Source organism: Schistosoma haematobium, chromosome ZW (genome assembly GCF_000699445.3).
Source record: "Schistosoma haematobium chromosome ZW, whole genome shotgun sequence".
Taxonomy (NCBI): domain Eukaryota; kingdom Metazoa; phylum Platyhelminthes; class Trematoda; order Strigeidida; family Schistosomatidae; genus Schistosoma; species Schistosoma haematobium.
Window position 1 is genome coordinate 666,248 of NC_067195.1, and position 15,693 is coordinate 681,940.

Here is a 15,693-nt window from a genome sequence, read left to right on the forward strand (position 1 = left end):
GGAAGTGGTCCAAGGTATATACTTGCCTCCAAATGCCTTGGTACAACCGAGAGTGGGGGTAGTCAGCTCTCCCTCTCCAAATGCTCTCACATGGCCACGCGTACACAGCCACTGTCAGGGAAGTCCTACACACTAAATTCTCGCGGTATTACTGTTGTTTACGAAATTAAAAGGACGAAAAGCGGGTTGGTGGAAATGGAGGATTCACCTAGGGGAGTTGGAAATCCTGATTCCAAACCAATGATGCACAGTATCCTTAAGGACCAAATGGCTTATGAACCTGTTGTTGGTCACCGGTTACCATGATACTGCATCATCTGACGTTACTCCACTGCCTTGCAGACTAGACCTTTATGTCTAAGGCTCTGGTCGTGGCCTCCAAAGGAAACCATCTGTTTCGATCAAGGCATCTAGGCGGTATCCCAGCCCACGCACAAATCAATTGACTTGTGTGGCGCATATGTATTCGATGCCCCTTTATATCAATATTTATGTATTCAAATAAATAAAATTTCAATCATTATATATCATGAATCTTGATGAGAATATTAAGAGAAAACAATGAAATAGGATAATATCTCATTAAAACTATTCTAGTTACCTGACACGTTGTTTTTGTCCACCTGATAGATTAATACCTTTATCACCAATTTCAGTCATATCACCATTAGGTAATAAATCAAGATCTGGGATTAAATTACATGCATGTAATACTTGTTGATATTTAATTGGTTCATATGAATGATGAAATAATATATTATCACGTAATGTTGCATTATATATCCATGGTTGTTGTGGTACATAAGCTACAGTACCCTATAGCGTGTTTAATAGATATAAAATACATAAGTTTATATATATATATATATAATGTAAAATGAATATGTACAAATAAAATTATGAAGTATATCAATCAATTAACCGGTAAGATCCCAAATGACCTGGTACAGCTGAGAGTAAGGAGAGTCAACTCTTTTTTCCTCTCCAAATGCTCTCAGATGGTCGTATGAATACAACCACTGTCAGGGAAGTCTTACTGTCATCTCATAGCATTACTGTTGTTTACAAAATGGAGAGGACGAATAGTGAATATCCGGTGCTTTGCCCGGGTTTATGCGTTTAAATAAATAATAATAAATTAATCGGTATATTATAATATATCATTAAATAATATTTTTTTAACCAACTAGATCACTGAGCTTGTCTAACTTCAACCAATCGACGAAGTTGCGCAACCGTACACCATTGTCTTCAGTGAGTTCCTATGTCACAACAGATCTGGTTGAACTTCACTGGTAACGGCTTCTCACTAGAACTCCAGGAGTATCTCTTGAAGTCAGTCACTAGTGAGCAGATGATTATTATCAGGAGTTTTGTGGAGATTTTAGAAATTTCACTGGTTTTAATATTGAAATACTGTTTTTTATTTATCAAAGTAAATGAACTAGCGACTAAAATTAGATAATTGACTTTCATATATTATTATTCTGAAAACTATAACGAATTTCTATCCGATTACAAACTGAATGGGTAAATTAAATTTATATCAGAAGGGGTTTATCTAGTGGACATTATAGTAATTTCAATAGTCAGTCAGTCAGTCAGTAACAACGTAGAACTTCGTACGTACATATACCAGTTCGAATTGCCATATCACATTAGCACAGAGGTGCAGTTGTCGATTCAAATGCCGTATTGGTAGAGGTAGTAAGAGTATAAGCGGTGATCGGAAAGATTAGGGTTTGGAGATGTTATTTAAAGAGTATAATCCAGTGAAATAAATTCGGAAAGAGAAAAAAAGAGACAAGGAGGATTCAGAAGATTAGAATTTGGAAGAACACAAAGAGTGGGTGCACCTGTGTCATTACAAACGATTTTCAGCAATGTCATTCAAGGTCTCTAACCATCGGTTGCTATCGTCTCGCGGATTCCAACCAGGTAGTCTACACCTATCAACATGGCTCAGTCCACATGTCAGTGACTTCATGTATTTGTGCCATGTTTTGATCTGGCCACCCCTAGGTTTCTTCCAACCTACTCCTACACCACAAAACATCGCACGTCGAGGCAGTCAGTGGTTGGGCATACGTAACACAAGTCCCAGCCATCTCAACTGATGAAATTTCACTACTTCATCAACTGATTGCCATCCTTACCTAGTACCCATTTCCTGACAACTGCGTTACTTACTCAATGGTCCCAGGATATACGAGCAATGTTTCGAAGACCGCCATGACCAAATACTATAAACCTACGAATATAATTTCAATAGTTGAGATCATGAGTCCATAGAAAACCTTGAAGCACTGGATGGCCGTTTCGTCTTATTATGGGACTCCTCAGCAGTATGTATCCACGACCCCACCTCACGAGATTCTAACCCAAGAACTATCAGTCTCGTGCACGAGCGCTTAACCATTAAACCACTGAGCTGACCGGTATCCAATTGTGTTGATGTCTAACTTCAACTAATCCACGAAATTCAGCGATAAATTATTAGTAGAATAATTTTGTATGATATTGTCTAATTAGATTGTACAATTACAAATTTCAACAAATTAAGATTATAAGACATAACCTTCATAAATAATGATCTATATTATAACTCTTTTAATCACTAATACCGTGGTCCGTGCTACTTATAGTGATATAAGTAGTATATGACGCGAGTCAGGAATGTAAAATCTGGCGGTAGAAGATGGGGAAGAAAGAGCGAGAATAGAAAGCAATTAGTATGGAAATGTAAAAACAATAGAGTTCGAGACAATTATTGAGCATTTTGCAAATTAAGTATTATAGTATGGTTTTTGTATTTTACCAAGTAACTCTGTAATTTTTTACTTAATGTAATTCGATTGTTCCCACTCGTGTTCCGTTCACTACAATACAACCATATATAAGATTAGTTGTGTATTATTAGTAATATGGTAATATCAATCTACTACTTATGAAAACTGATTAACACTGTCATCATCTGATTTGGTGAACTATCATAAGCTAACTAGCCTCCTTAATCCATAATACTTAAGCAGAAAAAAAAAAACGTCGGTATCAAAAAGGTGATACTCCACCATATACATAACAACTCCTTGATATCTTTACTTATATCTTAAAGTTAGATCAACCTCCTTTTTCTCATTGAACTTGGTCATCATCAATGAATTTGTCTATGAAATGTAAAATCGTTATGAAGAGATATCATTAAGCATATAATGAAACAATAAAAGAAATGACGAAATATATGTATGAAGAATGCCACTTCAAAGGAATTTCAAGAATATTTTAAACAATGGCAATGAATATAGGAAAAGTACATGGTTATGAGTAAATGTTTTGAATGGAATAAATTTGACTTACATAAATTTTATAGAACAGACTTTATTGGAACTGTAATGTTTTTAGTGATAATTATATTAACACTAAGTTGAGACTATAATTTATGGACGACCTTTCAGTGATGATAAAGTGACTTGGAGAGTTTTCACATAATAACTAGGACCAAATGAAGGTTATAAAACATTGTGGGAGGGGGATTAGAATTATGATTTACAGTTGATGGTTAGAGTTAGGAATAAGATTTAGGGGGGGGGTCATCACGAACTGACATCAACTATAATGCTAAAACTCTATTTAACCAAATGGATGGATGAATTTCACGCCAAAATTCGAGACCTGTTATCTTATGCCTGATTGGTTCGCCCATAAATTATAGTCTCGCCAAACACTAATACCAATAATAATGATAATAATAATAATAATAATAATAATAATACAGTATGATAATAAATGATTTTCAAAAACCAAAGATTTTTTACAAGAAATGATGGATAGTGGTTAGCAGTGGAATCCAGGACGCGCGTTTCGTCCTATTTGGGACTCGTCAGCTGGATGCACCTGCATCTGTTCACTCTGGGACTCGAACCTAGTACCATTCGCTTCAAACGCCATCGCATCATCCACTTAGCCACTGAGTCCTGATAGCCGCTTGGTTGTGCAATGGGGTGAATTTCAATTCACTTGGATAACAGACTGATCAATTGCAGTCTTAAACCTCAATGGGAAGATTACTTACTTACTTACGCCTGTTACTCCCAATGGAGCATAGGCCGCTGACCAGCATTCTCCAACCCACTCTGTCCTCCGCCTTCTTTTCTAATTCCATTCAATTTTTGTTCATTCTTCTCATGTCTATCTCCATTTCTCGGCGTAATGCGTTCTTTGGTCTTCCTCTTTTCCTTTGGTCTTGAGGATTCCATGTGAGGACTTGTCTTGTGACGCAGTTGGATGCTTTCCTCAATGTGTGTCCTATCCACTTCCAACGCTTCTTCCTGATTTCTTCCTCCACTGGTTTGTTCTGGTTTTTCTCTCCCACGGTTGGTTGTTACTGATAGTGTCTGACCAACGGATTCGAAGTATTTTGCATAGACAACTGGTAATAAACACCTGTATTTTCTGGATGATGGCTTTCGTAGTTCTCCAGGTTTCTGCCCCATACAGTAGAACTGTCTTGACATTTGTATTGAAAATCCTGACCTTGGTGTTAGTTACCAATGGTTTTGAGTTCCAGGTGTTCTTCAATTGTAAATATTCTGTTCTTGCTTTTCCGATCTGTACCTTCACATCTGCATCAGATCCACCCTGTTCCAACGGGAAGATACAAGCCAAATAATACCAAGTCAAAGATTTTTTGTCCAGTTAACCTTCATCGCCATTCCACTTTCTGTGTTAATTCATATTTTATTGTAGAGAAGATACACCATGTGCGTTATCAACTAACGTACTCAATGATTTACTGACAGTCGTAGTTTCGAAAAAGGTTAAACCATATTAACACAAAGTCCTATTTTATTCAATGCAATCGATAATGATCATATGTTGGCTAGTAGTAAGGATATAATACAATTAATTTTAGTGTACTATACTTTTCTAACAAGTCTTGAACTCATGTATTTAGTATAATAAAACTTATAAGAATTTAAGCAGTGAATGCTTAGGCCTTTAAACCATTGATCCATCAACCAGTAATTTTAGTCTCCAACTTCAATCAATTGACAGTAATGCATAATCATGAGAATAATTTACATGAAATAGACTTTAGTTTTAAACCGGCGTTTCGGATGGAATATCCGAAGTTCAGTTTAATGAAGGACTATTTAATCACTAATCATTCTCGTAGATAGTGACTTGTAATGTATATGTGTTAATATAGGCATCGTTGAAAAATTGTGCGTCATTTTTAAACTGAAAGCACTGGACAGTCGTTTCGTCCGCGAGAGGGATCGTGGATGCGCACTGCTGAGGAGTCTCATAATGGGACGAAACGGCCATCTAGTGCTTTCAGGTTTTTAATAGCAGTCTAACATCAGTCGGTTCATGATTTCAATCAATAACTTAATAATCTCTACAACCCCATACTGATAATTACTATGTATTCACTAGTGACTAGCTTCGTGAGGGAATTCTCAGAGTTCCAGTAAGAAGCCGTGATCTTAGTACAATGGAAGATGGTCGCGCAATTTCGTGGATTACCTTAGTACAATGGAAGATGGTCGCGCAATTTCGTGGATTGGTTGAGGTTAGACATTAACCCCATTGGATGCCGGCTCAGTAGTCTATTAGGTTAAGTGTATTATTCAGCATAACACTTATATAGTCCATAAATGAATCTTCTTCAATATATTATAATTTTACCAAGTGATTTCTGAGGATCTAGAATCCTTAACATCTCAATACTAGGACAAAAGAGTTATTCAGTCCCTTTGAGTTTTCAATAATAATCTAGTTAGGATCTGTACGTGACTGAAATTATGAAAGATGACTTTGTCACTGTCATATTTATTGATCTTTTATGTTATATATCTCCTTATTGTCATCAAATATATGACAAGAACAAGAACAACAACAACAGTTTACCTATAAAATGATTCTGATAATCATGTAAGAAATAACAAATCAAAATAATAAATATCTTACTTTAACATTAACTCGACCATTGAAATTTTCCATATCACCAAGTAATGCATGTAATAAACTTGATTTACCTGAACCTACACTACCCATAATTGTTGTCAATTGACCTTCAGGGAATTGAATAGAAATGCTATAGATATAAATAAATACGTAGTTTATGTTTGAGTATAGGATGGAGATAGAGAAGAGTGAATACAGTAAAAGAAAAAAAGATATCATTGGTAAAATGAACGAGGTATTATTGTTATTCACTACTATAATAGGTGTTTTAAAGTTATAAAGTAATTTCAGATTGTAACAAGTAGTTGAATTTAGGATGTATTTTTGCATTTCACTATTGGTAGACACACTATGATTTGAAACTAGAATATATTGCTTCTAGCATGAGTACATTATCTACTAAACTGATGAATTCATCTAGCCACTTACTTGTTGTAATGTGGCAAAGGTTGATATATATATACTCGTTACCAATCATCAGAACTTCATATGATTAGTCTGTTGCATGGTGTATGGAATTAAATTTTAAGGTTTTCATCACGAACTGACATTAATTATAATGCTAAAACTTTATCTAGCCAAATGGATGAGTGAATTTCGCGCTGTTATCTTATACATGATTGGTTCGTCCATAAATGATAGTCTCGCCGACGATATCACAAAAATATAGATGATATGACTTGAAAAACATGTGACATTAAAAAACTATTTCATCCTAATACGACGAGACTACTGTGTATAGTCATAATACTATCAAGGATTGTATATAGGATTTTCAAGTCTTCCAATGAGTATATTCCCTTTATAACATTAAATCGGTATTCCATGGCTTACTATTGTCAACTTGTTTATACCTGATTAAATGTTTAATTTCGTACACATGTACAAAAGAAAGATAAATATGTACACAAAAATATTTTATATCGTTATAATTAAGAGTTTAAGTTAACCCGTTATTGATATTCACGCTTAGATTTTGCTTAGTGCTTATTGGCACATGTGAGCTCAGTGTGAACTACCTCCAAATAGCCATTAATCTTACAAGTAGAATGCAGGGTACATGTTTCATCTTATTTAGCACTTGTCAGCTGAATGTATCCACATTCCACTGTATTGATTCGCATTGGGGCTTCAAACCAGTACAATTAACTTCAAACGTCAAACACGGCTACTAAAATCAGATAGTGATTAACTTGTTCAGTCTATCTACCATAAACAACTTACGACTGAACAGCTATGTTGCAGCGATCCATACAGGAATCATATATGCCAAAAAAAAACACTGATTTAAATCCCCGTCCTGAATATCAACAATGAGATCATTTAAACACATTATAACCAGTGAATCAATTAGTAGCCAAATGGTCTTAGCAAACTAGTCGATAATCCGATATGCATTTAAAACAAAACACAAAGTTAGAGTCTCAACGTGAACATCAACACATACTGATATACATCTAACTGAAACATTTCAAGTAAGATGAAACGTACATTCTGAATTCTGTTACCAAGTACAATTGATCTATTCTCAATAGAATAGTTCTTGTAAATCAACAACATAAGAAATTAAGTATAAAATTTGTCATTCAACTCATTCATTAAATCATAATCTTGATATATATGTTAGATAAACAAACAACATTCCAATTTATCACTAAAATTTTGATGATATAACCCTTTTGTAAAGTTTAACCTAATTTCATATCATATAGACATAGATCAATTTAAATGAGTTCATTATAACAAATAGACTAGACAAAAGAGTAAACATTCCATTATGAAATTGATTCATTAATATACAAAGTATTAACTATCAATGATAAAACGGATAATACAAATGAATGAAAAAATTTATATCTAAAAAGAATTTATTACTTCATTAATAAACAAATAGTAATATCATCATCATCATCATCATCATTTCACGTCATTCATATGAACATTACTCATCATAAAAAGAATGATAATGATTGAGATTATGAATCAATTGAAGCTAAACCAACATAGAAACTTGGCTTCAAGAGGTATATCCTGGAGTTCTAGTAAGAAGCAGTGACTAGTGGAGTTCAACTGGGTCTGTTGTAAGATAGTAACTCACTGAAGACAATGGTGGATGTGTCATTCAATTTCGTGGATTGGTTGAAGTTACACACTAACACTTTTGGATGCCGGCCAGGCTCAGTGTTCTAGTGATTAAGCGCTTGTGTGTGAGACTGACAGATCCTGGGTTCGAATCTCGCTGGGCGGTATCGTAGATGCGCACTGTTGAGGAGTCCCGCAGGAGGTCGAAACGGTCGTTCAGTGCTTCCAATTTTTCAATGGTGGTCTAGTTTCAATTATTAAAATTACTATATTATCTACAAAACCCCTTCACATTATTATAAATCTATTAAGGTCAGTGGAAAATAGTTATACAATATTGTCAACTGACTGAAGTTAAACACATAGTTCATAATGTAAGCTATAAAATAACATTATGAAAAGAATCAGTTAGATACATCATAAGGAAAGATCTGGAGTGATTAGAAGATAGACAGAAACGATTACACTAATGACTGACAAAATAAGCAAGCTAAGTCTTTTTTAAAAAAAACTGTATGTTTAATAAATGGGTTACAAACATAAAATGACTGTGTTAATCATCTGCTCCTTAAAAATAATAAACAAACGAAACCAGTAGGTCCTGGGTTCAAATCTCGCAGGGCGTGAGGTCGTGGATGCGCACTGCTGAGGAGTCCCATACAAAGACGAAACGGCCATCCAGTGCTTCCAGGTTTTCCATGGTGGTCTAACTTCAATTGACTCATGATTTCAACCAGTGAAATTCCTAAAAAAATCTCTACAAAACCCCTTCTGATAAGTAGATAAATAATCAAAATCTACGGATCATTGAACAGACATTTGATTTTAACTTATAGAAACTTTATCTTTGTCTACCAACAACTTCTGATAGGAAAGAATTTTGTATTTACACATTTTGAAGCACTGAACGGCCATTTCTACCTAGTATGGGATTCCTCAGCAGAGCGCATCCACGATCCTACACACATGAGACTTGAACCTACGACCTATGGTCTCGCACGCGAACTAGATATTAGTGAAGTGTTGTTATTCAAGGAACATTATTAAAATACAAAAACATGGGATTAACAGTAAGTAATTAATAAAATTCTTAGAAATAAAAAAAGACCAAACCTCAATCATATTCACCTATAAACCTTAACGAACATGAGGTACACCCTAAACATTTTGTTAGATTATCCAAAACGTAACGATACTTTTAAACAATTAAGCTAGAATTCATTAGTTCAGAATCATATCAATACTTATTTGAATAAAAATCACTACTAATAAGTCAGTCTGTTAATCAGTGTATCAGTCCTAAGCAACATAGAACATGGTACATATGTTCATCTATTCAAATTGCTACATCAAATTAGTACAAGGAGATGAAATGATCAAATACCTTCGTTTCGTTTATCCTTACTATAAACAATTTCAGTTCAAAAACTGTTATTTCTAGTCTCCGGGAACTGAGGTCTAAACAATAAGCTTTAGTGTTCGAACTTTGTGTTCAATCAAAACGGCAAGCTTTATTAGCTAGAGTTCTAAAATCTCGTGTCGCTGACATCTACCGCCTCTCTGAAACTCCTATACACGGTCCAAGCATGATCATCCACCTAGTTAATAGGGAGAACTGGTACAATTCATCCTTCGTATATCAGAGGAATCAACTGCTAATTCTCATGGTCTGGCTGGTGTAAATATAGTATTTAGTCAGAAATCAGAAGAGGCTGGAACTTGATTACGGTAAACAGTCGCTTGTCTGTTGTCCGAACAAACAGAACATAAAGCATGATATCGAATAAGTAAGATTCAAAGACTAAATAAATTTACTTTGTTAAAGTCGGTTCCTCATCTGGATCCCAACCAAATACTCCACGTTCAACTACTGCAGCTATACCAGGTGTATCCTCTTTTGAATAAGATTCCATATCAAGTTCTGTATGAGCCAAAAATTTAGTCAAACGACCAATAGAAACATAACACTAAAAGAAGAATACAAAAAAGAAACATTTTTGTAAATAACAATCTTAAAAAGAATATTTTAATGACTGTTGAGTGTGTTTCTGTACCGACGACATTTACTCACAGACTAAAACAAGCAGCATACATACATTCATTCACAATAGTGTTACATAACAATATTACAGTTTCACAAGTAACTACTTAGTGATTAGAAGAAGGAGAATCAGTTAATTATAATAATCTAAGTAATTCACTTGGTATTTGTTTACTTGAATCTTTTATTGAGGCTTAAAATTGCTATTGATCAGTGTGATATTGGCATATGTGCATACTGTACATATTGCCTCGATGCTGCCTTAATTCACAAGCATTCTAAGCAAAGATGGATAGTGGCTGGCAATGGAATCTAGATTGACGCGCGTTTCATCCTATTCGGGACTCGTCAGCTGGATGTACCTGTATCTCAAAGTTGATCAATTGCAGTCCTAAACATCTATGGGAAGATTCAAGTAAACAACACAAAGTGAATTTCAACTTCACCCTATTGCATAAGCAAATGGCCATCAGGACTCAGTAGCTAAGTAGATAATGCGATAACGTTTGAAACGAACGATACTGGGTTCGAGTCCCTCCTGCAGTGGACGTCAACTCTGAGATGCAGGTACACGTGGCTGAAGAGTCCCAAAAAGGACGAAACGTACGTCCTGTATTCCAAGGAAGATTAAGAAGAACAATGAGGAATCAAAGCTCTGCTTTAACTCACTCTGTTGTGATCTATATTAGTGAGAAAAAAGATAAAGAGATACGTTCTACAAACTTCTTTTGATTACAACGTTTAGATTATTAAAAATGAATTCTGATAGCTATTGTAACCTATGAAAGACGAACTCTTGAACTATGCAGTAAATTTGATGAAATACAATGCATAATTTTATAAGCCATATTCAAGTCGAACTGATGTCTTGCATCAATGGAGTGCTGTTTATTCAACTACGTAAGATGGTGTTCGGCAGTACGATGACGAACTTGTCACATGGTGTGTGTTTGTGTGTGTGTTATATAACTGGTTTCACAGGAGCTGTTAAATTTATAACTACACAAGGATATAGATAATTTAGATAGTTTGTTCTTGTTAACACTTTTCATTATTGAACAATTGTGTACTAAAGTTGTTTTGTGATGTAAACTATCATCTATTATTTATTTGTATCAGAAGGGGTTTTGTGGATATTATTGTAATTTCAATAGGTTGGGATCATGGGTCAATTGAAGCTAGATCACCATGAAAAACCTGGAAGCACTGGATGGTTGTTTCGTCGTATTGTTGGACTGCTCAACAGTACGCATCCACAATCCTCTCTCGCGAGATTCAGATCCGAGACCTACCAGTTTAGCGCGCGAGACCACTACCACTAGACTCACTAATGACAATGGTGAATGTAACGCTCAATTTAGTGACCATTGGATTCCGGTCGATTCAGTGGTCTAGAGATTAAGAGTATGCACGCGAGACTGATAGGTCCTGTATTCGAAACTTACGAGGCGAGATCGTGGATGCACACTGCAAAGGAATCCTACATTAAAACGAAATGATCGTCCAATGCTTCTAGATTTTCCATGATAGTCTAGCTTCAATTGACTCAAGATCTCAACCATTAAAATTATTATTTATTGATACACATAAACATTAGTAGAAGAAGGCACTAAATAGATATGCGCTACATGAATTTGTCTACATGTATGTGGGCTGGGATATTATCCGCGATACGCAAATTGAAGAAAGTTGTTTTACTTAGTCTTATTTGATGTAATAATCAAGAATGTAAAATAAGGTAATGATATTGATGCATTTTGCACCAGCAGTAGTAGTAGTAGTTGTTGTTGTTGTTGTTAATGTAGTAATAAAACAAGAAAATCTATACACAAATATATTATCTTTATCCAAGACTAATTCTGTATAGAACTAACTAATATCTATACACATTTCGATGATTTGTCCAAATTCTAGTTACTATGATGAATTAACTTATTTTATGTGAAGTTGCATAGACAATGCATAATGATAAGAGAACTTGGAAGAAAATAATGATAACCCTGTTTTGTTTTTTTTGCTTGTCCAAAAATGCGCCTGTTATATTCCATTCTCTGTCATGTATATAAATTAATTTATACAAAACGATTAGTTCACATGCAAAATATTCATGTAAATGAGTGTAGTGAATTGTTACTATGCTAATAGGTACCAATATAGTTTTCTTTTTTGGGAAAAAAGTTATGCAAAATTAATAATCAGTAAATAGATGAAAATGAAAATATAGTAAATTGAATTCCTATTTCTCGTATATGGATAGTTATAGTTCAAGAAGAAAAACTGTCAAACGATGAAAGAATAACTTGTCAAGTAATATGTTAGTTTCTAATGGTTTATTGATAGTTATGTTTATATGATATATAGTCATCCATAATACTAGATACGATTGAATTATTTAACTTTCTATTGGATTGAGATAATGAATCGATTCATGTTAGACCACCATTGAAAAACTGGAAGCACTGGATGGCCGTTTCGTCCTATTGTGGGACTCTTCAGCAGTGCGCATCCACGATCCCGCACTTCGCACGATTCGAACCCAGGGCCTTCGGTCTCGCGCGCGAACACTTAATCTACTGGACCACTGACCCGGCATCCAATAGTGTTAATGTCTAACTACAATTGATATTTAACTGTCTATTGGATTGAAATCTAGTAACTTTTAAATAAATATCATCAAACTAGTATGAAATGACTGTCCAAATTAGAATATATTCATATTGTTATCATTTTGCGATAAAATGTTTTAAAAAAACCCAAATGCCATTATATGGTCGAACGTGGGGGGGTTCCCTCTTCGAAATACAATCACTGCCAGGGAAGTTCTAATCACAGCCATCTTGCAGTATCAATGTTGATTAGGAAATTGAGAGGATGAAAAGTGAATGTCCGGTGATTGAACCGGATTGGTGAATACAGAGGATCCACATAGAGGAGTTGAATAACCTTGATTCCAAACTAATCGTGTGCATAAGCTTCAATATCCTAAGGAAACAAATGGTGTATGAACCAATCGTTGGTCACCGGCTACCACTGGACTGCATCTCCTGACGTTGCTCCACTGTCTTGTGGATTAGACCTTTAGGTGAAAAGGCTCCGGGTGCTGTCTCCTAATAAAACCACCTATTTCGGCTTGGGCATACGGGCAGTATCTCAGCCCTCACATCAATCGGATGATTTGTATGGCGCATAACTATTTGATGCCTCCTTGTGCCAATGTTTATGTGTTTAGATAAATAAATAAACAAACGAAAAAAGAAAGTAATATATTTTCTCATATATCAAACATTCGGCCAATGCTCCTCAAGAAGGGGTAACAGGCGTAAGTAAGTACTTACTTACTTACTTACGTCTGTTACTCGTCGTGGGGGAGCATAGGCTACCCACCAGCACTCTTCATTCAACCCTGTACTGGGCAATCCTTCCCAACTCTTTTCAATTGTCATATTGAGTTACATTGTTTGATAGGTAGTAATACTTAGATCGATTGATTAAACTGAAATAGCCTCATCATAGAATAAATATAAGATCATTTAATTATTTCATTGAACTTACTTGTGCTAAATTACTTATAATCATTGGAAACATAAATAATGGAAAACGAAGTATATTGAATAGAGATAATGAAACAAAAGCTTTTTGGGCATCTAATATATTCTTATCCGATGTTAATATATATACACCAAAACTAGAAATAGCAACCTAATTAAAGAAAAAACAAACAAAAAGAAATAAGATAACTAAGAAATTAATAAATTGATTTAGTATATAATAGGTAGTCAATCAGTTACAACGTAAAACCAGTCCAAGTTACCATATCTCATTAGCACAACAAGATAATCGCCGAATTCATAGAAGTAGTCAATTCAATGGTAGTAATATATAAAGGAGGATTGTGTATAAGGATATAATACAGGAAGAAGAAATTAGTTCGTGGAAAGAAAGATATGAAGTGATTTTAATCTCTTAGTTTAAGGGAAGACAAAGAGTGTATACACCGACGCCATTGTGATCGATCGATTCTGAGCCATGTCACCCACAGTCTCGAATCATTGGTTACGATAGTCACGCGGACCCCAACCAAGTAGTCTACATCTACCAACATGGCGAAGACAAGAAGTTAATGACTTCAAGAACTGACGCCACGTTTTGATTTGGCCTTCCTAACTTTTCTTCAACACTGGTCAGTATTGCGCGTCGTGATAATCGGTGTTCAGGTATACATAACACATGGCCCAACCATCGCAATCGATGAAGATTGAGAACCTCATCGATTGATTTATCATCATTCTCTAATACGCTGCGTCTAAACTCACTAATACTCATCCGGTGATCTCAAAAGTTGACAACTAGCAGACACGGTGCATTGTCTCACCGGACTACGCCTAATGTGGTGTTCAAATCCAAGACCTTAAGATTATGAGTTTCATGCTCTACCGACTGAGCCAGCCGAGTTCACTTGAAAAATACATTAATTTCATCAATAAAGAGCCATTCACTAAATAGATTTAATTCAACTTAATATTTACTTGATTTTAAGCAGTTTAATCATCTTCATAGAGTAATTAAAATTTAGTTGAGAGAATATTGTGATCGATCGATTCTGAGCCATGTTATCCACAGTCTCTAACCATTGGTTACGATAGTCACGCAGACCCCAACCAAGTAGTCTGCATCGACTTTGTGACTTTGTGGACTGATGTCAAGTTTTGGTTTGGTCACCCCTTACTTTCTTCCAACTGTCCCGTACACTAGTCAACATTGTGCATCGTGGTAATCAGTGTTTACGTATAGGTAACACGTGGTCTAACCATCTCAGTCGATGAAGATTCACAACCTCATCAACTGATTTACCATCAATGAAAATATACTTGGTATTTCTAATAAATATTACCGATAAATGCAATATAAACTTCATTAACCCTCTACTCTTTAAGATACTCTATATTACATTTACTTATCTTAGCTTTATTTACATCCATTGTGAAAAAAAATATCTGTGAAAGCATTCAAGATTTAGATACCTTAGGTAATGAATTGATTCTTAACTATATATGTTTCTCTAAAACCGTATAGCATTGGTGAACTTTGGTGGAGTTTTGTTCTCTGAGGTGGACGACCAAACCATCCACCTCAGAGAACAAAACTCCACCAAAATCATCCACCTGAGCTAACAATCTTCTCCACCATCTCAAATTGATGAACTTTTCTAAATTCATGTAGTCCCATGTAATTCGTCTGGATGTATATCATTCTTTCGGGGTTTTTTTTACTGAAACACCTGATCCACGTAAATAAAACTGTTCCCATGTATGCTATCCTCAGAATTTATTATTTATTTATTTATTTTAACACATAGACATTGGTACAAGGAGGCACCAAATACATATGCGCCACACAAATCTCATTCGATATGTGTGAGGGCTATGATACTGCCCAGGTGCCCAGACCGAAGCAGGTGGTTTTCTTAGGGGCCACACCCCGAGCCTTCGACCTGAAGGTCTGATCCACAAGGCAGTGGAGCATCGTAAGGAGATGCAGTCCCATGGAAGCCGGTGACCAACAATTGGTTCATACGCCATTTGTTCCCGCAGGATACTGGA

The 15,693-nt window shown here is 35.3% G+C and overlaps 1 protein-coding gene across 2 annotated transcripts in view; it reads right to left on the bottom strand.

The window, feature by feature from the left end:
* ABCC1_1 (Multidrug resistance-associated protein 1) overlaps positions 1–15,693 on the bottom strand; it is a 99,572-nt gene that overhangs the window by 38,486 nt on the left and 45,393 nt on the right. For both annotated transcript variants that reach the window (XM_051208562.1, XM_051208561.1), the window contains 4 exons: positions 13,646–13,792; positions 9,868–10,019; positions 5,974–6,100; positions 602–816 (listed from right to left, as the gene is read on the bottom strand). In XM_051208562.1, the coding sequence (XP_051070100.1) occupies positions 602–816; positions 5,974–6,100; positions 9,868–10,019; positions 13,646–13,792 (641 nt within the window). The remainder of the gene's footprint in view (positions 1–601; positions 817–5,973; positions 6,101–9,867; positions 10,020–13,645; positions 13,793–15,693) is intronic.